At 37.0% G+C, this 22,109-nt stretch overlaps 1 protein-coding gene across 1 annotated transcript; it reads left to right on the forward strand.

The window, feature by feature from the left end:
* Positions 1–15,290: 15,290 nt before the first annotated feature.
* Positions 15,291–17,893, forward strand: LOC131632709 (uncharacterized). Its single transcript, XM_058903439.1, has 3 exons — positions 15,291–15,530; positions 15,618–16,109; positions 17,597–17,893. The coding sequence occupies exons 1-3, from the start codon at positions 15,291–15,293 to the stop codon at positions 17,891–17,893; spliced, it is 1,029 nt and encodes a 342-aa protein (XP_058759422.1).
* The last annotated feature ends 4,216 nt before the right edge of the window (positions 17,894–22,109 follow it).

A 22,109-nucleotide genomic window follows, 5' to 3' on the forward strand; every position in this document is an offset into this window, starting at 1 on the left:
AGCGTCAGTCTTTTTACGAAAAAGGTATGAAATTCTGAACTTCAAGCAAAAGGAGGGTGAGTCTTTGGGCGATGCCTATAAAAGGTTCAAGAGGACTCTGGTGGCATGTCCAACACACAATATGGACAAAACTGAACAGATGCAAATGTTTGTCAATGGGCTCAGAATTAAGACAAAGCAGTTAATCAATACAGCAGTTGGAGGCTTAACAAATTTCACAACAGCCTCTGGTATCATCAAGATCATTGAAGCAATAGCTGCAAATGAGCATTTGGAGTTGTATGACAGGTATACGAGCAAACCTCAAGGAGTCATTGATCTGAAGCTAGACACCAACAAAATTCGGGTTGAAGATGCTATAGCTGCAGAGGTAGAAAAGAGATTAAAGGCTATGAATATAGGTACTCAACAGGTTGCTCAAGTCCAACACGCTCAACCTGTAATCTGTGAAATTTGTAATGGCCCTCACCAAACTGTGTATTGTGTTGCTACTCCCAAGCAAATTGAAGAAATCAAGTTCTTAAGGCAAAACAATCTGTATTCTAAAACCTATAATCTAGGGTGGAAGAATCATCCCAACTTCTCTTGGAAAGATCAACAACAAAATCCTCAAAAGGCAGAGTGGGAAGTAGCTATTGAGAGATTGGCTGGACAATGCTCTCTGTTTCAAGAAGAAACTAGAAACAACCACAGGAACACCACAACTTCAATCAAAAATCTGGAAGTTCAAGTGGGTCAAATAGCACATCATCTCACTCTACAGGCACAAGGTACCTTTCCGAGTTCAACTGTGAAAAATCCAAAAGACGAAGAGAAGATTAATGTTGTTACTACAAGGAGTAAGAAAGTGGCAGAATCAGAAAAAGAAGAAGAGGAAATGGATGATCCCGTGGTGATTGAGGTAGATTTGGAGATAAGAGAGAATGTGAAAGAGCCCGAAATTGTGATACCACCGGTTAAGCAACTTGAAGAGAAAAATAAGCAAAATGCTAAACCGGTAATCAAGCTACCTTTTCTTTCTAGAGTGACAAAGAAGAATTCAACAGAAAAGGATTTTGAGAAGTTTACAGCTTTGTTTAAAAAGTTAGAAGTCAATCTCCCCTTCTTTGAAACACTTGAGCACATGCCATTGTATAAGAAATTTATGAAGGAGGTGATTGCTAAAAAGAGACCAGTGGGAGGAGAACCAGAAATTGCAACTGAAAAGTGTGGTATAGTCTCGCCAGCAAGGAAGATCCCCATCAAGAAGAAAGATCCTGGAGCAGTGGCGATACCATGCACAATCAAGAACAGAATGTTTAAAAAGGTACTCATTGATTCTGGTTCTAGTGTGAGTTTAATGCCACTATCTATCTTCAAAAAGCTTGAATTGGGAAAGATAAGCAAAACTGAGACAAAATTAAAGTTCGCTGATCACACCATCAAGAAATCATATGGGGTAGCTGAAGATGTTCTGGTGGAGATTAATAAGTTTGTATTCCCTGTTAACTTCCACATCATGGACATTCCTGAAGATGAAGAAACTCCTATCCTTCTTGGGAGACCCTTTTTGTTAACAAGTCTTTGCAGCTTTGACATTGAGAAAGGGACACTAACGGTGAACTCATTTGATGAAGAAGTAACCTTGAAGATGTTAGAAGTCAAGAAACAAAGTGCAGGTGTACATGTTCAAGCTTCTGTTGGTATGATCAAAAGTGAGGGAGAAGACAAAAGTCCTAAACATCTCCAAGAAAAAGTTTCAAGCATAGCCTCTAGGGTGGAACCAAATTATGTAACTATCAAAAGTCCTAAGAAGGCTAAGGAAGTCAAGAAGAAGGTGGAAGAGAAAGAGCAAGGCGAGAAGAAGAATGTGGGAAGTGAATTGAAGAGAAAAGTTGTCCATGCTTTTCATCTTCATGAGTTCGTGGTTGCGGAAGTGGCAAGCAACAAAGTTTGGAAAAGGAAATACCCTCTATAATAAAGGGTAATGGACCGTCGAGCCATGCGACGTTAAACGAAGCGCTTCGTGGGAGGCAACCCACGGTTTTAATAATTAATTTCTTTGTTTGTTTGTTTTATTTTCAGGAAATAAAAGAGAGCATCTCTAGTGGAAGCTAGGAAGTGATCATTGGAATGCAATACTTCTGTAAGGAACCTCTCCAAGGCTGGTTCTAAAACATTGAGGACAATGTTTAGTTCAAGTGTGGGAGGGATTCTTTTCATTTGCTTTTAGTTGTTTTCCATTTTTGTTTTTGTTTGTGTGTTATGTTGACATTGTGTTATAGATTGACTTATGGATGCCGAATGAATGATGAATGGTATTTAGTGGATGAGAGGTGCAACCTGAACCTATTCCCCCGAGACACCTTGGAAGTTGATGCAGCCGAAAGAAAAGTAATTGTTGGATGCGACTTGGTGATACTGGATCAAGAGGATTGTATGGTATACCTGCGCCGGAAAAGAGCCACATGACACGAGGAGTGCTTTGGAACCTGTAAGCTTACCCAACATGGTGAGGTTATAAAAAGCCAAACACAACAGATTATCATCATGAGAGTTCATTCAGGTATGACTTTATCATTCTGATTTTGCGTATGTTCTACTGACACAGCATAATATGAGGACACACTCTGAGGCAATTGTTTGTTTTACCACATGAGCCTTTCCAGCCATCCTAAATTATATGTTTATCCGTTGTTACCCCAGTTGAGCCATATCCTTTTGTTTGTTATAACCATATCTGTAACCCGCAGCCAAACCACTTCCAACCCTTGCTCGGCATAAATGTTGTGGTTTTTAGAGTGGTGCTAAAATCTAAGTTTGGGGTAGTAATCATCAAAGAAGAGGGCAAGAAAAAAAATGAAAATAAAAATTTTGAGACATATGAAGGTATGTCCCACAAAAAAAAAAAGAGAAACACTTGCCTGAATGAAAGACTCAGTTACATTAAGCACTCACGGAAGAATGAGTGAAGCAAAAGAGTCTAAGTCGAATAAATTCCCAGTGTAACAAGTTGAGCACAATTACGAGAAACACAACATGAATGTCGAACCCAAAACCAATTTTTTATCCATTTCCTTGTGTATCCCACCGTACCTAAACCCCATTACAACCCCATAACAAAAAGTGTGTGAATTTTGTTAGTGTAGTGAAGGTAGAATTTATTCAAAATTAAGAGTTGATATTGCATATCTTTATTTCGTGAGTGCACAACACTTTAACCCTGAGAGATTTGGTTAGAAGTGTGAAAAAGCTTGCAGGTAAAAAGGTACTCTGAAGTGGAAGTGTGGTAGAAAGTTTGGTTCGGCAAGCCGGAGATTCTATTAGAAAGGTAGACGCAAGTTACGAATAACATCGGCAGTGTTGTGGAAAGAAAAATCCAGGGTGACCTCTGTTTGGTCTCTTGCATCGCTTGAGGACAAGCAATGAGATAAGTTTGGGGTTGTGATCGGTCACCATTTCTACTTAATTTCTTCATAAATTCGACATAAGATCGTCATACTTGGTAACACTTTGTGGTTGTTTTTAAGTGTTTTTCTTTAATTCATATAGTTCTAGTTATTTTGTGTGCATTTTGTTTTTGTGCCATTTATCTTTGTCTATTAGGTGCTTTTGATCTCTCTACTTGGTGGTTGTAGGTTAATTCTGGATCAGATGGAAATTGCACAAGTGTTGGTGTAAAAGAAGCTGAAAATCGTGACAGGCGTGTAGTATTTTGATCATAAGTGGAGCTTCGTAACTCGGAATGACGCGGTTCCGATGGCAAAATTTTGCTAACGAAAAGGGATACAACTTTGATGTTGAAGTCAAAGCCAAAAGAGGCAGAGGCGGACACGGTCAGACCGTGTCAAGTGACACGGCCGTGTCAGCCTATGCGGACAGAATTTCTGATTTTCTATGTTTTTACAATTTTAAAGTTCTGGGGGCAATTTGGGTATTCCGGCTGAGATCTGAAAACCTAGAGGGATTAAAAGAGGATTGAGAGACAAGGAGAAGGGACTTTTGCATCATACGATAGAAAATCACAGAAGAGAGAAGATATCTTCATCAAGAGTTTTGGAGACGGAGGGATTCAAGGGTTTCCACCATTGAAGATCAAAGTCACCATTATTTTTGAGTAATGTCTACATTCTTTATTATGTCTTTCTTGAATATTATGAGAGGCTAAACCCCCCAATGCTAGGGGGTGGTCCTGATTTGGCTTTTGTAATAATGATGAATTTGTGATTTCGTCAATACATTGGTTTATATTATTCAGTTAAATTATGCAATGTTCTTCATGTTTTCTTTATCGGTCAAATAAGGATTAATCCATGGCTAACAAATACAGGACTGTAGTTGTTAGGATTTGTGCATAATATGATTATAGTAGATATCACCTAGGACTAGGGATACCCTATAATTACCACATAATCTTGATTATATAAAAGCTTGGTTTCAATTTAGGTTCCTAAGGACTTAGGATTTAGGTTGGAAGATCAAAGGTTTTCTCGCTAAGGACTTAGGAGGAAACACCCTAAGGATGTGGTAACTGAATGTTATGAACTTGTTGAAGAGATCTTAATTCTGAGTGTTACATGCCAAATCAACCACTCACCCTAGCATCTCATATATATTTGATAACAAAAATCCATTTATTTTCTCGTTATTTTTTCTGTGCAAGGATTTAATTCACCAAAACCAAAACATTAGTTTTTTGTTCAATTGAATTAAACTTTAAGAATCTGTATTTCCTACGCAGTCCTTAAGATCGACATTCGGGGAATTTCCCCTATTATTACTATAGAGGCAAAAATAGTACACTTGCTATTTTTCCGATCAACAACATCGCTCCATACAAAGTCCGTAGAGAAAAGTATACTGCCTCTGCACGTCAGCCAGAGCATCTTCCTTAACACCCAACCGAGCCTTCACGGCCGCCAACTCCTCACCTTGTTCCTTCAGCTCAAGATCTCGCTCCTCCATAGAAGATGCCTTGCTCCTGACATCCTCCTCAAGCCTCCTCGCGGCCTCCACAGACAAGGGTGCCGAACGGGCATACAGAGCAGCCAGCTCAAGGACCCTGACCACATCAGCGACATCCTGCACCAAGAACCACTAACGAACACACGGATCCAAGCCTTCAATATGAAGATACTCTGCTCGAGGGATAGGGAGAGAGGGCCCTCCTTCGAAAAATCGGGGCTGAAGAAAACATGAAGGCAGAGTGAAGACGTTACCAGCCTCCTCCCGGGTCAAATCCACAGGCTCAACCCTCTGCCTCTTATGACGGACCAATGCGTCTAGATTCGGTTGCTGACGAAGGGGAGAAGGATGAACCATAGCAGACTTCAGTGATTCCCCTTGGTTAGAAGCCCGCAACGGAGATCCGACGACCACCGGAGAGGAAGAGGAAGTACCCGAACCATCCGTCGGGGATCTCTGCATAGCAGCTAACCGAGGGCCAGCACTCTCCTTATTAACCGCTTTAGCTTTGCTCGCCTATTTGAGCATCCTTTCGTGGCGTGCCTGATCCATTGATTATGAAAAAAGGAAACAAACACGCAAGAGTCGGCCCGTCATAAACTATTATTATAAAAAGGGATTTAGACACAAAACAAAAAAGAAAAAAAGGGGCAGATACCTAGATAAGCCATAACACCCTCATGAGTCCCATTGGCCAACAAGTTCTTTATACTAATAACACCCGGCTCCGTAATGGGACCCCCTCTCTCATCGACCACGGGCCTCCCCGATCGATCCAGCTTCGCGGCCGTTGGGAGACCCTGCACAAACTTCTGGAGGATGGCATATTCATCCCGAGCATCCTCGTCCAGATCCGATACCCTGGTGATGTATTGTTCGGTCTCGTACGCGAAGTGGTTCCGCGACCAAAAGAACCTGAGCTTCTGCCTTCGAGAAGTAACGGGCTCTCCTATGTCGTTAAGAACCGGGCGACCATGCACATCTAAAGTTGGCACCCAGGCGAAGACACTGTCACGGGCCTCCTGAGACTGGGGACGAATGAGATAGAAGCGCGACTTATAATTTTTTAGAGAATCCGAATAAGACTTGAAAATCTTCTTGGATTGTTTCGGGGACACCCACCCGAAACGACCATCAGCTACCTTCCGTTGCACGCAGAAGATATAAAAGAACAAGGGAATAGTGGCCGCTACCTTCAAGTATGAGCAGGTCAGCTCAAACGCCCGGATAAACGCGGTCACTTTGGGATGGAGTTGCCCAGGAGCCACCTCTAGGTGGTTAAAAACGGCCATCTGAAATACAGTAAAAGGCACACGAAATCCCATCTCCCTGAAGACCACCTCATAGATCGGGATCAAATCAGGGGCATACACATCATAAACACGGTCCTCCTCTCTGGGGATAAGCACGGACAACCCGTTCTTGGTCGCATCCCCCGCAGGATCCACAAGACCCACAATCTCCAAGAAAATATCCGAACTATCCTCTACAAAAAAGCTCTCAATGTCGAGCGCCTCTTGCAGCACCCAAGACTTTAGAGGCACCCCCTCTGAGCCGGGGGAGTCGCAGACGATGAGCCTGATGTAGAAGGGCGTCCTGGATCGGCCATACTCACCTCAAAAACAGGGGAGAATAGTGAATTCGAAAGTACAATCAAATCCATCCTTCCACCACCGTTTAGAGTGAAAGGGCGCACCAACAACCCGGAGACAAAGTGATCCCCGACCATATCCTTCCTGAGGAAACGGTCGCCGGGAAGAAGGTGACTCGCGCCAAAGGGAAGATTGAACATCCATGCTGCTTCAGGGTAGTACACTTTCAAAAGAAACCCTAAAAACACACTAAAGGGTGATCAAAACCCCCAAAACCTCCAATAACAATCAGCAGATCAGAAACTAAAGTCGAAACTGACAGCCTAGTCATTCACAGCCATCAACGGAGGAGAAGCTAACCATCTCCATCGTCTACCACTAACAAACCTCCAAACTCTCTCCCAAAATCGTTCTAAAAGCCCTATCATAATCGCATGCATATAATTCCTGAACAATCAAAACATAAAAAACTGGAAACCAAGGGAAAAAGCAAACTTACAAGTAAGATTCTGGAAGGGAGAACGAATATTGGTGATGAAGCGTTACGGCGGAGCACATGATCTACGACGGAGGGAGAGAAAGCAAAGAGAACGAACTTGAAAAGTTTGGGGGAAATGACAACCCCTGGTATTTATAAGCGCCTAAGGACGTCACGTGTGCCGCACACGACCTCTGAAACGAAATGGTCATCATTAACCCTAGTAGCCTACGGGTATAATAGCCATCATCAAGCATTAAATGCGAAACGTCCCCCAACTGACAAATCTGAAGCGACAGACTTCCAAGCTCCCGGCCTGACCTTTCTTCTCCCCTAGCTTCGGGCTGCTTCCCTCGGAGGCATCGAATCCAGATCCCCGGGAGAACTCCTCTGCCCAGCGTCCTCGAAATCGTCCCTCCCACGAGCGGAAGCAACGATTTGGGGGGCTCCTGTTCTGGATCGGCCGAATTGTCTCAATTGGGCCAACCCACTCTTTGATCCAAGGCGTCCTGGCCCAAGGCATCCGGACAAACACTAGACGCAACCGAGCACGTTATAGCCTCGTGCTTGGTAACGTCCAGCGCCTTGCAAATAAGAGTCTTTTCCGCATGAGACAATCCTATAAATAGCCCTCTAGTCCTAGAGGGCAAGGTAACCTTTTTCTTACCCGAAATCTCTCACATTGTTATACCCTGTAGTCCGAAGACTTACTTTGGCATCGGAGTGCCTTGCAGGTCCCTTGCAGGTACAACCATTTCCCCTTCAACCATTCTGGATTTCAAGCCTTCATCGTTGCTGGCCATCTAATCTGCTCGGTAAGATCAATTATACTATTATGGAAAAAAATTCTTCAAAAAGCAACCTTCTGATTGTACTATTATGGAAACAAATTTTCTAACTCAATTTTTTTAATAGGCAATGATATAAGAAATCGCATTAGGGGTGCAACCCTTACAACGAAAAAACTAAAAGAAAAGTTAACTAATTCAAAGGTAGCTTATACCAATCATAAAAAATAAATCTAGAATTAGAATCACTATTACACATCCATCTCCAAGTTATTATTAAAACTCAACATGTACTATTTGTCCAAATCCTCTAGAAAAACCAGAACCTACCATATATAAGAGACGAGTTATTCTAGTGAATGAATGAATTTAATACAAACCATTTAAGGCCACCCTACTAGTGACCATATAATATTCAACAATTAGTGAAAAAGAAATGGCTTGTGCACGTACTATGTTTTCGGAATTGAGAATATTTTCTTAAAAGTAAAGTATCTATAATTGGGTGTTAAAATAACACCAATCTATATATATATATATATATATATATATATATATATATATATATATATATATATATATATATATATATATATATAGATATATTTGTAAAGATTGGAGAACTTTTGGGTCATCTAAATTCTCCACAAAATAGAAAGATTGTTTTAAATAATTTAAAGGAAATGACAAAGTTATGCTAGCACAAAAGAAATGTTTATACAATTTTAGTTGCATCTAGAACAATCATTTTGAGTAAATTACTTTTAAATAAAATAGATGAAATAATTTATTTTAAAAAGTCATTTTAATTTTGAAAAATATGGAGTATTGTATAATTGTTTATTATTTTGACTTCAATAAAAAGAGGAAATAGTTTGATTATCTCAAATTCAAGTTCCAACCATGAGACATAAATTAATAAGTTAGTTGGCAAATTATTTAATAGTTTCTCAAATTGCAAAATAATTTTATAAAACAATGTTTCCTTTAATTTTTACGGGTCACTATCATCATTTTACGTGTCACTATCACTACAAATTCATTTTTTATTTTAATCAACAAAATATTTGTAAATATTATTAAATATTAGTGATATTATTAAATATTTATAGTGATTAAACATATTTGATTTAACATGTTGGTGATTTGCTACATATTTGTTTTTAAATATTTGCAGTTATTAATGATTTTATAATAACTATATTAACAACAATCAAGCTTAATTGAATGATCTACACTATGAATGAACTTACGCGTGCAGATGCACGGGTCTTCTACTAGTAATAATATTTAGTAACTATTAAAAAAACTTGATATAAGCTAATTAAAAATTATTTTTTAAATAATAATAATAATGATAATAATAATAATAATAATAATAATAATAATAATAATAATAATAATGATAATAATAATAGATAGTAGCTGTTTTTGACTGGGCCTAGAGCTGGCCCACCGCTGGACAGAGCCCAATCCACTAGTGTCAGCAGAAAACATGTTTCCCACGTGCTCCTCACCCAAGGAGCACGTCTTCAACTATCTTTCGCATTTTGCTCAACAAGCAAGATGATTTGTAACGGGCAACTCTGCCCACATCTCTGAAGATCTCGGGCAGCTGACCCAGGATTGTGAGAACGTGTTGCTCACTCCCACATATACGATTGGCCTAGCAATATGGGCTTACTATAAATATCCTCCTCAAAAGGAGGGTCAGGTATTATCAAATTTTACAATTTTAAAATTTATTTATTAATGGAAATATGTTTTCACATTTCACGTATTTATTTCATATTTTTTCTACAATGCGTTTTCACTTTTTCACGTATTTTTTCTCTTTTAACTCTTTAGGGCCGCCTCCTCCAATGACAATTACAACTACTAACTTTCCTTTTCAGTCGATCTGTGACCTTCTCTTCTCTCTAATATAAAAAATAAAAACACAACTAAAAAAATATAAATTCAAGATTAGTTGTTCAAGTTTTTATTAAAACTTAACATGTATTATTTGTCCAAATCCTCTAAAAATCCAGGACCGACCATGTATATGAGACGAGTTATTCTAGTGAACGGATGACTTTAATACAAACCATTTAAGTCCACCCTACTAGTGACCAGCTAATGTTCAACAATTAGTGAAAAAGAAATGTCTTGTGCACGTACTATGTTTCCGGAATTGAGAATATTTTCTTAATAGTAAAGTATCTTTAACTGGGTGTTAAAATAACACCATTCTATATATATGGATATATTTGTTAAGCTTCGAGAACGTCTGAGTCATCTGAATTCTTCACAAAATAGAAAGATTGATGTAAATAATTTAAAGGAAATTACAAAGTTATGATAGCACTAAAGAAATGTATATACAATATTAGGTGCATCTAGAACATTCATTTTGAGTAAATTACTTTTAAACAAAATAGATGAAATAATTTATTTTAAAAAGTCATTTTAATTTTGTAAAATATGGAGTATTGTATAATTGTTTATTATTTTGTCTTCAATAATAAGAGGAAATAGTTTGATTATCTCAAATTCAAGTTCCAACCATGAGACATAAATTAATAAGTTAGTTGGCAAATTATCTAATTGTTTCTCAAATTGCAAAAATAATTTTATAAAACAATGTTTCCTTTAATTTTTACCGGTAACTATCATCATAATTAATAATTTTACGAAATTTTTTTAATAATCAAAATAATATTATTTTACGTGTCACTATCACTACAAATTCATTTCTTGTTTTCATCAACAAAATATTTGTAAGTATAAATAGTTATTAGTGATATTATTAAATATCTATAGTGATTAAACATATTGGATTTACCATGTTGGTGATTTCCTACAGATTTATTTTTAAATACTTGCAGTTATTAATGATTTTATAATAACTATATTAACAACAATCAAGCTTTGCCAAATGATCTAAACTATGAATGAATTTGCGCGTGCAGACGCACGCGTCTTCTACTAGTAATAGTATATAGTTACTATTAAAAAAATTGATATAAGCTAATTAAAAATTATTTTTAAATGATAATAATAATAATAATGATAATAATAATAATAATAATAATAATAATAATAATAATAATAATAATAATAATAGTAGTAGTAGTAGTAGATAGTAGTTGTTCTGGACAAGGCCTAGAGCTGGCCCACCGTCGGGCAGAGCCCAATCCACTAGGGTCAGCAGAAACCATGTTTCCCACGTGCTCCTCACCCAAGGAGCACGTCTTCAACTGTCTCTCGCATCTTGCTCAACAAGCAAGACAGTTTGTAACAGGAAACTCTGTCCACATCTCTGAAGATCTCGGGCATCTAACCAAGGATTGTGAGAACGTGTTGCTCACTCCCATATATACGCCGAAGCCCTGGTAGTCATCCATTATGGGCCTAGGCTTTCAGTCCATAATGGAGACGATTAGCCCAGCATTGAAGGCTTACTATAAATATCCTACTTTAAAATTTATTTATTAATTAAGATATATGTTTACATATTTTAACATTTCACGTATTTTTTTCTTCAATGCGTTTTCACTTTTTCACGTATTTTTTCTCTTTTAACTCTTTAGGGCCGCCACCCCTAATGACAACAACAACCATTGACTTTCCTTTTGAGTTGATCCTTGACCTTCTCTTCTCTCTAACATAAAAAAGAAAAACACAACTAAAAAAAGTATAAATTCAAGATTAGTTGTTCAATTTTTTATTAAAACTCAACATGTATTATTTGTCCAAATCCTCTAAAAAAACTAGGACCGACCATGTATAAGAGACGAGTTATTCTAGTGAATGAATGACTTTAATACAAACCATTTAAGTCCACCCAACTAGTGACCAGTTAATGTTCAACAATTAGTGAAAAAGAAATGGCTTGTGTACGTACTATGTTTCGGGAATTGAGAATATTTTCTTAATAGTAAAGTATCTATAAATGGGTGTTAAAATAACACCATTCTATATATATGGATATATTTGTTAAGCTTCGAGAACGTCTGAGTCATCTGAATTATTCACAAAATAGAAAGATTGCTGTAAATAATTTAAAGGAAATTACAAAGTTATGATAGCACTGAAGAAATGTTTATACAATTTTAGGTGCATCTAGAACATTCATTTTGAGTAAATTACTTTTAAACAAAATAGATGAAATAATTTATTTTAAAAAGTCATTTTAATTTTGTAAAATATGGAGTATTGTATAATTGTTTATTATTTTGACTTCAATAAAAAGAGGAAATAATTTGATTATCTCACATTCAAGTTCCAATCATGAGACATAAATTAATAAGTTAGTTGGGAAATTATCTAATAGTTTCTCAAATTGCAAAAAAAAAATTTATAAAACAATGTTTCCTTTAATTTTTACAGGTCAGTATCATCGTAATTAATAATTTTACGAAAATTGTTTAATAATCAAGATAATATTATTTTATGTGTCACTATCACTACAACTTCATTTTTTGTTTTAATCAACAAAATATTTGTAAATATTAATAGTTATTAGTGATATTATTAAATATTTATGGTGATTAAACATATTGGATTTATCATGATGGTGATTTGCTATATATTTATTTTTAAATATTTTGCAGTTATTAATGATTTTATAATGACTATATTTACAACAATCAAGCTTTGTCGAATGATCTAAACTATGAATGAACTTACGCGTGCAAACGCACAGGTCTTCTACTAGTAGTAATATATAGTTACTATTAAAAAAACTTGATATAAGCTAATTAAAATTATTTTTTAAATGATAATGATAATAATAATAATAATAATAATAATAATAATAATAATAATAATAGTAGATAATATATAGTTACTATTAAAAAAAACTTGATATAAGCTAATTAAAAATTATTTTTTAAATGATAATGATAATAATAATAATAATAATAATAATAATAATAATAATAATTATAATAATAATAATAATAATATTAATAATAATAATAATAATAATAATAATAATAATAGTAGATAGTAGCTGTTCTGGATTGGGCTTAGAGCTGGCCCACCGTCGGGCAGAGCCCAATCCACTAGTAATAATATATAGTTACTATTAAAAAAACTTGATATAAGATAATTAAAAATTATTTTTTAAATGATAATGATAATGATATTAATAATAATAATAAATAATAATAATAGTAGATTGTAGCTGTTCTGGACTTGGCCTAGAGCTGACCAACCGTCGGGCAAAGCCCAATCCACTAGGGTCAGCAGAAACCATGTTTCCCACGTGCTCCTCACCCAAGGAGCATGTCTTCAATTGTCTCTCGCATCTTGCTCAATAAGCAAGACGGTTTGTAACAAGCAACTCTGTCCACATCGTGAAGATCTCGGGCAGCTGACCCAGGATTGTGAGAGCGTGCTACTCCTTCCCATATATACGCGGAAGTCCTGGTAGTCATCCATTATGGGCCTAGACTTTATGTCTATAATGGAGACGATTGGCCCAACATTGAAGGCATACTATAAATATCCTTCTCTCAAGGAGGGGCAGGTATGATCAAATTTTACAATTTTAAAATTTATTTATTAATTAAAATATGTTTACACAAATTTTACATTTCACGTATTTTTTTATTCGATGCGTTTTCACTTTTTCACGTATTTTTTCTCTTTTAACGCTTTAGGGCCGCCACCCCCAATGACAACTACAACCACTAACTTTTCTTTTGAGTTGATCTTTGACCTTCTCTTCTCTCAAATTAAGAAAGAAAACCACAACTAAAAAAAATATAAATTCAAGATTAGTTGTTCAATTTTTTATTAAAACTCAACATGTATAAGAGACGAGCTATTCGAGTGAATCGATGACTTTAATACAAACCATTTAAGTCCACCCTACTAGTGACCAGTTGTTAAGTGTCTTTTGTTGTTGATATTCATATGTTTTTAAGACACTTTTTAACCCCTTTTTCTATGTTTTTTTAGTAGAATAGCTTATGTAAATAAGTGATTTTTGCTATATGTAAATATTTGGTATTTTGATCTATTTTCTAGTATTTCAGTTATTAGTGATAGCAAAAGTTCATAAAAGTCGGGAAAAAAATCGAAGAATCAAGGATTTTGACAACAATAAAGGTGTCAGTGTTTGCTTTTGTTCGCCCGGCGCATGGCTTGGAGGCGAGCCAGGGGCGAAGCAGCTCATTTCTTGATCATCTTTCTGCTCTGGAGCGCACGGCGGAGCATCTGGCTCGCCGGGTGGAAGAAGATATTATTTTGGGTATACTTTTGTACTTTTAAAGTCACGTGGCCTGTTTTGTGGGTTCTGCCCGGCGAAGCTGTTCTTTCGTCGAACGAATTTGTGCAGATGTACCATGCTATTTAGGTGCTAGTTAGATATTTTGTGAACCATTCCATCTTTTGCTTCTCTCCTGACCTAGAAAACAACCATTTTGTGTTAGAAAACCCTAAATCTTCCATTGTTAACTAAGTTCAAGCTTTTATCCATCAATCTTTGAGACTTCAAGTTTGATGTTCATAAAGCTTGATTGTTTGCTTGTTGCTCAAGTCACCATGGAAATGGGTGGCTAAACCTTCTTGGTGTCAAGATTAGAGGTAGATAATTTATCTTTAGTATGTATATCTTTTGATCTTTTGTATGTGAACAAGTGATGATCAATATATGGTGAAAAACTTTGTGTTTATATATTTATGTGATTTGTATTCTATTTGAGAAAATGTTTTCAAGTCTTGACCTAGGTTTTTCATCTATCAACAAGTAAAGTTTAGAAATAGCTTTGTGAGTTGATATTCACCTATATTAAGCTTTGAATGTTGTCATTTTGATAGTTAGGTTGAGAGATCATTTAAGGATCAAAATGACAAATCTCACAATATGGTTTAGACATGAAACATATTGAGAGGATATGTGATTATATGTATCATTCATGAGTTCACATATTTGATCAAGGAAATACATTAGAAGTAAATTATCAAATCCTAATCTTGACATTCTTTTACCATCTTTTAAAACCACTTACCAAGTTTAACACTTTTTGCATGAGATCGAAGAGTTACATTACCAAAATTGAAACCAAACCCTATGTTTACTTTAACTTACGACAACATAAACTATAGAACGGCGGTGATATCACACTAATCCCTATGGAAATGATAAACTAAAAGTACTTCATTATACTTTCAACAAAATGGCGCCGTTGTCGGGGAGTGTTGTTTAGATATTGCATTCATTACAATAGTTTGTTTTGTATTGAGTCTTATAATTAATCTCTTGTTTCTAAATTTTTATTCCTTGTGTTTGTTAATTTGCTTGGTTAGTTTTTCAGATTATAGTTTATGCGATGAAGTGTACCTGCAGATCAACTCCTTTTTGATCCTGAGATTGAAAGGACATCTCGTAGATTGAATAGCAAAACTCGTAGACGAAGACAACTAGCAAAGGAAAGAAGACAACAACAAGAAGCTTCTTCTTCTTTAACTCTGGTTGAAAACTTAGTTGAGGGAGAGATGGCAGATGCAATGCCTAATGTTCCACCTCGAGGGCCTTGTGTCAATAGCCCTCGTTTGAATGCTCAATTTGCTCGTGATAAAAACAATGGAAGGAATTTTGAGATGAAAACGGGGTTACTTCAATTGCTTTATCAAAATCCTTTCACGGGATTAGATCACGAGGATCCCTTTACTCATCTCACGAAGTTCTATGAGATAGCCAGAACCATTAGTGCTCCGGCGGCCGAAGAAGAACAGGTGTTAAGGAGACTATTTCCTCATTCCTTGATAGGAAAAGCTAAGGAGTAGTATCTTGATCAACCAAACAATGTCATGACTAATTAGAATGAGTTAGAGGAGAAATTTCTTGATAGGCTCTTTCCACACAATAGGTTCATGGAAGCGAAAACTTCCATTTCGGTGTTCTCACAAGGTCATAATGAAGCTCTCAATGAAGCATGGGAGAGGTTCAAATCTATGGTTCAAAAATGCAAAGGGCATGGATTTGATGAATTGACTCAAATCCATATCTTTAGAAATGGACTTCAACCACAACCGAAAACACTTTTAGATGCTACCACGATTGGGTCTTTGATGTCAAAAAGTGTTGAAGAAGCAATTGCTATCATAGATAGAATGGCCTTGAATGATCATCAAGGGAAATACAACCGTAGTACATCGCAAAGAAAGCCGGGAGTTCTTGAGTTGAGTACGAGTGATGCAATACTTTCTCAAAACAAGTTATTGACACAGCAAGTAGAATTGCTTACTCAACAAATGACGAAACTCCATCAACAACTCAAAGAGATACATGGAATCCCTACCAAAAATCAACAAGTGATGTGTTGTGAATTGTGTAGGGGTGACCATCAAACTGGTTTTTGTCCTCCACCCGGTGAAGAAGTGAACTATGTTTCAAATCCTAATCAAGGCTATGGTGGGCGACAACAACAACCTTACAACAATAACCAAGGTTACCAACAAAGAGGTAATCAAAGTTATCAACAAGGATGGAGGCCGAATGCGGGTCCTTCGAATCGCCAAAATCCTTATCTAGGTGGTTATAATCAACAACCTCAGCAACCTTAACAAACAAAGCTTTATGTGGAGGAAACTCTTAGCCATTTCATGCAATTGCAAATTGCAAGTCAAAAGAGTACGGATGCGGCCATAAAGAATCTTGAAACTCAAGTTGGTCAATTATCAAAGCAACTTGCCGACCAACACAAAGGTCCTTTTCCGGCCACTACTCAAGAGAATCCTCGAGAGCATTGTAAGTCTATTCTAACTCGTAGTGGTAGAACTATTGATATGGGGGTAGGAGAGGTAGTTGAGGAAAATATTGTTGAAGTTGAAAAAGATAGCGTGATTGAAGTAGAAAAAAGTGTTGAGGGTGATTTAGTTGAAAATGAGGAAGAGAAAGAATTAGTTGAAAAAGAAAATCTTGAGATAGAAGTGGAAAAAGGAAAGAAAAAATTGGTGTGAGTGAAAAAGGGAAGATGAAAGAGGATTCAATTCATGTAAAAAAATTGCCTTACCCTCCCGGTCCGTCAAAGAAAGATGATGCTAAGCATTATGCTCGGTTCTTGGACATTTTCAGTAAATTGCAAATAAATGTTCCTTTTTCCGAGGCATTAGAGCAAATGTCGATGTATGCTAAATTTATCAAAGACATCATCACCAAAAAGAGAAGATTCTTGGATCCTAAGGTAGTGACGGTGAGCTCTTGTTGTAATGCGTTAATTCAACGCACTACACCGATTAAATCAAATGATCCTGGTCAGGTGACGTTGCCGGTGTCTCTTGGCAATGTTCATATAGGCAAAGGTTTGATGGATACCGTTTTGAGTAGAAATTTGATCCCATTGTCTATGGTGAGAAGGTTAGGAATTAATGATTTGAAGCCAACTCGAATGACGTTATCATTAGCTGATAAATCCACAGCTCATCCTCATGGAGTTGCGGAAGACTTGCTTGTCAAGGTAGACAAATTTTGGTTTCCTGTTGATTTTGTTGTTATAGACATGGAAGAAGACCCTGATATACCATTGATCCTAGGAAGGCCTTTCATGAAGACGGACCGAATGATGATAGACATTGATGATGGCTTAATGAAATTGCGATTCCAAGACGAGGAGTTATGTCTTGATCTCTTTGAAGCCATCAAGCATCCGAGTGATGACGATGATTGTTTTAGAATCGATGTTACAGAAAAAGCTATTATGAAAGTGGAGAATCATGTGCATTTGTCAAATCCTCTTGAGAAAACTTTGATGGAAGCTCTCGAAGTGCTTACTAAAGATCAAGAGAAAGAAATTGAATAGTGCTTGATAAATCTTGAGGCATGTGATGAAATAAATCCATTTGAAGCTCAAATTGAAGAATTGAAAGATGAGCCTGAAGTTGAAGAACCAAAGGTGGAACTGAAAGTGTTACCGTCTCACTTGAAGTATGTGTTTCTTGAGAAGAATGAAAATAAGCCGGTTATCATTGGCAACGCCCTTTCTAAGGGTGAAGAAGAAAAATTACTTATGGTCTTAGAAAGAAATCAAAAAGCAATGGGATGGACAATTTCCGATCTCAAAGGAATTAGTCCCTCCTTTGTATGCATAAGATTTTGATGGAGGATGACTTTAAACCGGTGGCTCAACCACAAAGAAGATTGAATCCGGTAATGAAAGAGGTGGTGAGAAAGGAAGTAGTGAAAATGTTAGAAGCCGGGATGATTTATCCAATTTCGGATAGTGCTTCGGTGAGTCCCATCCATGTGGTGCCCAAAAAGGGTGGAATGACGGTGATTCGCAATGAAAAGAATAAGCTAATTCCTACTCGAACCGTGATGGGATGGAGGATGTGTATCGATTATCGTAGGCTAAATCAAGCTACGAGAAAAGATCACTTTCCATTACCGTTTATGGATCAAATGCTTGAGAGATTATCCGGTCAACAATTTTATTGTTTCTTAGACGGGTATTCGGGATATAATCAAATTGTAGTCAATCCCGAGGATCGTGAGAAAACCACTTTCACATGCCTTTTCGGTATTTTCGCATATCGGCGAATGCCTTTCGGGTTGTGTAATGCACCTGCAACATTTCAACGGTGTATGCAAGCTATCTTTTCCGACTTGATTGAGAAGTGCATCGAAGTGTTTATGGATGACTTCTCGGTTTTTGGTCCTTCTTTTGATTTATGTTTGAAAAACCTTGTTACCGTGCTAAGTCGATGTGTGGAGTCAAATTTGGTTCTAAATTGGGAGAAGTGCAACTTTATGGTTACCGAAGGAATTGTGCTCGGCCACAAGGTTTCTTCAAGAGGCCCTGAGGTGGATAAAGCAAAAATTGAATTGATAGAGAAGTTGCCTCCTCCCTTGAATGTGAAGGGAATCCGAAGCTTTCTAGGACATGCCGGGTTTTAACGAAGATTTATCAAAGATTTCTCCAAAGTTGCAAAGTCCTTGAGTAATCTACTCAACAATGATACGGAATTTCTTTTCAATGAATCTTGTCTAAAAGCATTCCTAGAGCTTAAAGAAAAATTGGTCACTACGCCCATAATCGTCGCTCCTAATTGGTCCCTTGATTTTGAACTCATGTGCGATGCGAGTGATTATGCGGTGGGTGCCGTGTTAGGACAAAGAAAGAACAAAAATTTTCATACTATTCATTATGCGAGCAAAGTTTTAAACAAAGCGCAAATCAATTACGCAACTACCGAAAAAGAATTGCTCGCTATTGTGTTTGCATTGGAGAAATTTTGTTCATACTTGATTGGTTCCAAAATTGTGTGTTATACTGACCATGCAGCTATCCAATACTTGCTCACAAAGCTGGACTCGAAACAAAGGCTAATTAGGTGGATTCTCTTGCTTCAAGAGTTTGATCTTGAAGTAAGAGACAAAAAAGGGTCCGAAAATATGAATTCCGAGGTATCTGAAAGGTACTACTAATGTTGGACTTTGTTACAGAAAATCCAAAGAGTTCAATTTAGTAGGTTATTGTGATGCTTATTTTGCTGGAGATAGAGTAGAACATAAAAGTACATCTGGAAGTTATCAGTTTCTAGGAAATAATCTGATCTCTTGGTACAGCAAAAAGCAAGCCACAATTGTATTATCAACTACAGAAGAAGAATATGTTATTGCTGCATGCTATAGCACTCAAATGCTTTGGTTGAAAAGTCAGTTAGAGGATCATCACATCTATGAGCATAATATTCCTATTTTCTGTGATAATACTTTTGCTATCTATCTTTCTAAAAATCCTATCCTACACTCCAAAGCTAAACACATAGAAATTAAGCATCATTTCATTAGGGACTATATTCAGAAAGGGATATTAAGCTTAAACTTCACTGATACAGACCATCAATGCATAGATTCAAATTCATTCTAAAAAATATTAGTATGGAATTGTGTCCTGAATGAAATTATGATCAATATCTACTTTTATTCGGTTTCCTAAGAATTGAACTACCTTATTTACAACTTCAAACAAGTTATAAACAGGAGTCATCTAGAAATATTTGACCTACTGGGATCAGAAGTTTGTTTTCTAAGATGAATCAGAAGTTCAGTAGATAAAACTGCTAGTTCACGTTAACTTGAGAAATTGAGCACATGTTCAATCTCTGAAAGGTCGCGCGTGCAAAAGCTAATGAGTCATAAGTCATTGGTACCTGTTGCATTAATTTCTCTATGTTATCCCAAAATGTCTTTCATCATAACGCTACTATTTCTTGGTCACTTAAACATTCTTTATAATGCATGCAAATCTATGCATTGATTACCCTTAGCGAAATATTTCACTTCCCTCGTATCTCACTTATAAAATGTAGTCTTGCGTCAAAAATCATACAGTACTCTTAAACCAAATTGTGTATTCTCTTCTAAATGTTTTTTGCTCTCATGTCTTCCCAACCAACCCTCACGATAATCAATGAAAAATTCTTATGGTTAGCCAGAAGCAATGATCATTTTATCGACCTTTGCTATCAACAAGGATGGAAACCTTATGTTGACATTCTCAATGGTCCCATATTTATCAACCTAGTAAAAGAATTCTAGAGAAATTCTTCAGTTGGTAAGGACAATCTGAGCATTACTTCCTCCATCCATGAATGTAAGTTAACCATTTCTAAAGACTTCATTGCTAAAGTAATAGGGTGCCCCCTCTAGGCACAATGCTGCATGTCTAACCGTATTTGACTATGCAAATGCATTTGTCATTCCAAATGATCTAAGAAGACTAGCTCGTCGTATCTGCAACAACCCATACTATCTCCCTCCAACAAAACAAGTATGGTTTTGTCTAATTCTCTCGAATCTAATTCCTCGGGGAAAATTCCACAAAATTTTGTTTACAAGAGATAGGTTCCTTATCAATCGTCTGGAATCAAACAAGCCAATCAATCTTGTAGCCATTATCTTTAGAAACTTGAGAGAGTCTCTAAAAGCCTTGAAGTGTGGTCAAGACTTCTTCATACCATATGGAAGAATCATGTCCTCTATGTTCGAGTCTGCAGGCGTTGTGAGCACTCTTCGCTCCACAGAACTTCTTAACAAAGAAGAAGTACTGCTTGCTGAACCTATTGAATGTTTTCCCTTCGTTGGAGGAAACTATGAGTATGACTACTAGGAGTCTGAGTCACAGTTATTGGTGGCATGCTTTTTGGGAACTTACAGAAGGTCACCCATCCCAGAATTGCTCAAGTCAAGCACGCTTACCTATTGAGTTCTTATGGAACGGGCTACCGAAAAGAAGATGCATCTTGTTGGTATAGGAAGTATCCATCAATCCTTATATGCAATCCTTCAACCATGCAGTCTCATACTTGCACGGCCTCAGGATCCCTCTAATTTTGATGTGGCGACCACCCTTGCCCCATTTGGCCTCAGGTGTTAAATGTGGTGCAACCACCGCTTGTCTTCTTCGACCTCGGATGTTACATGCCCATCAGCTTCTGCATGGTTCGTGTTCGAACCACATCGTACTAGGAGAAAAGAAGATGCATCTTGTTGGTATAGGTAGTATCCATCAATCCTTATATGCAATCCTTCAACCATGCAATATCATACTTGCACGGCCTCAGGATCCCTCTAATTTTGATGTGGTGACCACCCTTGCCCCATTTGACCTCAGGTGTTACATGCGGTGCAACCACCGCTTGCCTTTTTCGACCTCGGATGTTACATGCCCACTAGCTTTTGCATGGTTCGTGTTCGAACCACGTCGTACTAGGAGAGGTCTTGGCTCTGATACCATTTGTAACGCCCTAGACTACTTTCCAGATGATCGAATGACTCCACAAACCAATACGAGTCTTTACAACATGCTTTGACCTCACTCGCATGCTTTTTGGGAACTTCCCAGAAGGTCACCCATCCCAGAATTGCTCCAAGTCAAGCACGCTTAACTATGGAGTTCTTATGGAACGGGCTACCGAAAAGAAGATGCATCTTGTTGGTATAGGTAGTACCATCAATCCTAATATGCAATCCTTCAACCATGCAGTCCCATACATGCACGGCCTCAAGATCCCTCTAATTTCGATGTGGCGACCACCCTTTCCCCATCTGGCCTCAAGTGTTACATGCGGTGCAACCACTCCTCGTCTTCTTCGACCTCAGATGTTACATGTGTCTTCTTATTAATGAATTTTTCCTTTTTTATTTGTCATTTTTTCTGGGATAATAATGATGTTAATACTTATAACCGTTTACCTGACTTCAAAACTCATACATTTTTACATCTTTTTGATTATGACAAAAAGGGGGAGAATTAATAAGTTAAGTAATATTAGAAATTTTGAGGTTCTCATCATTGAAAAAGAGAAAAC

Source organism: Vicia villosa, unplaced genomic scaffold, assembly GCF_029867415.1.
Source record: "Vicia villosa cultivar HV-30 ecotype Madison, WI unplaced genomic scaffold, Vvil1.0 ctg.000987F_1_1, whole genome shotgun sequence".
Classification (NCBI taxonomy): Eukaryota; Viridiplantae; Streptophyta; class Magnoliopsida; order Fabales; family Fabaceae; genus Vicia; species Vicia villosa.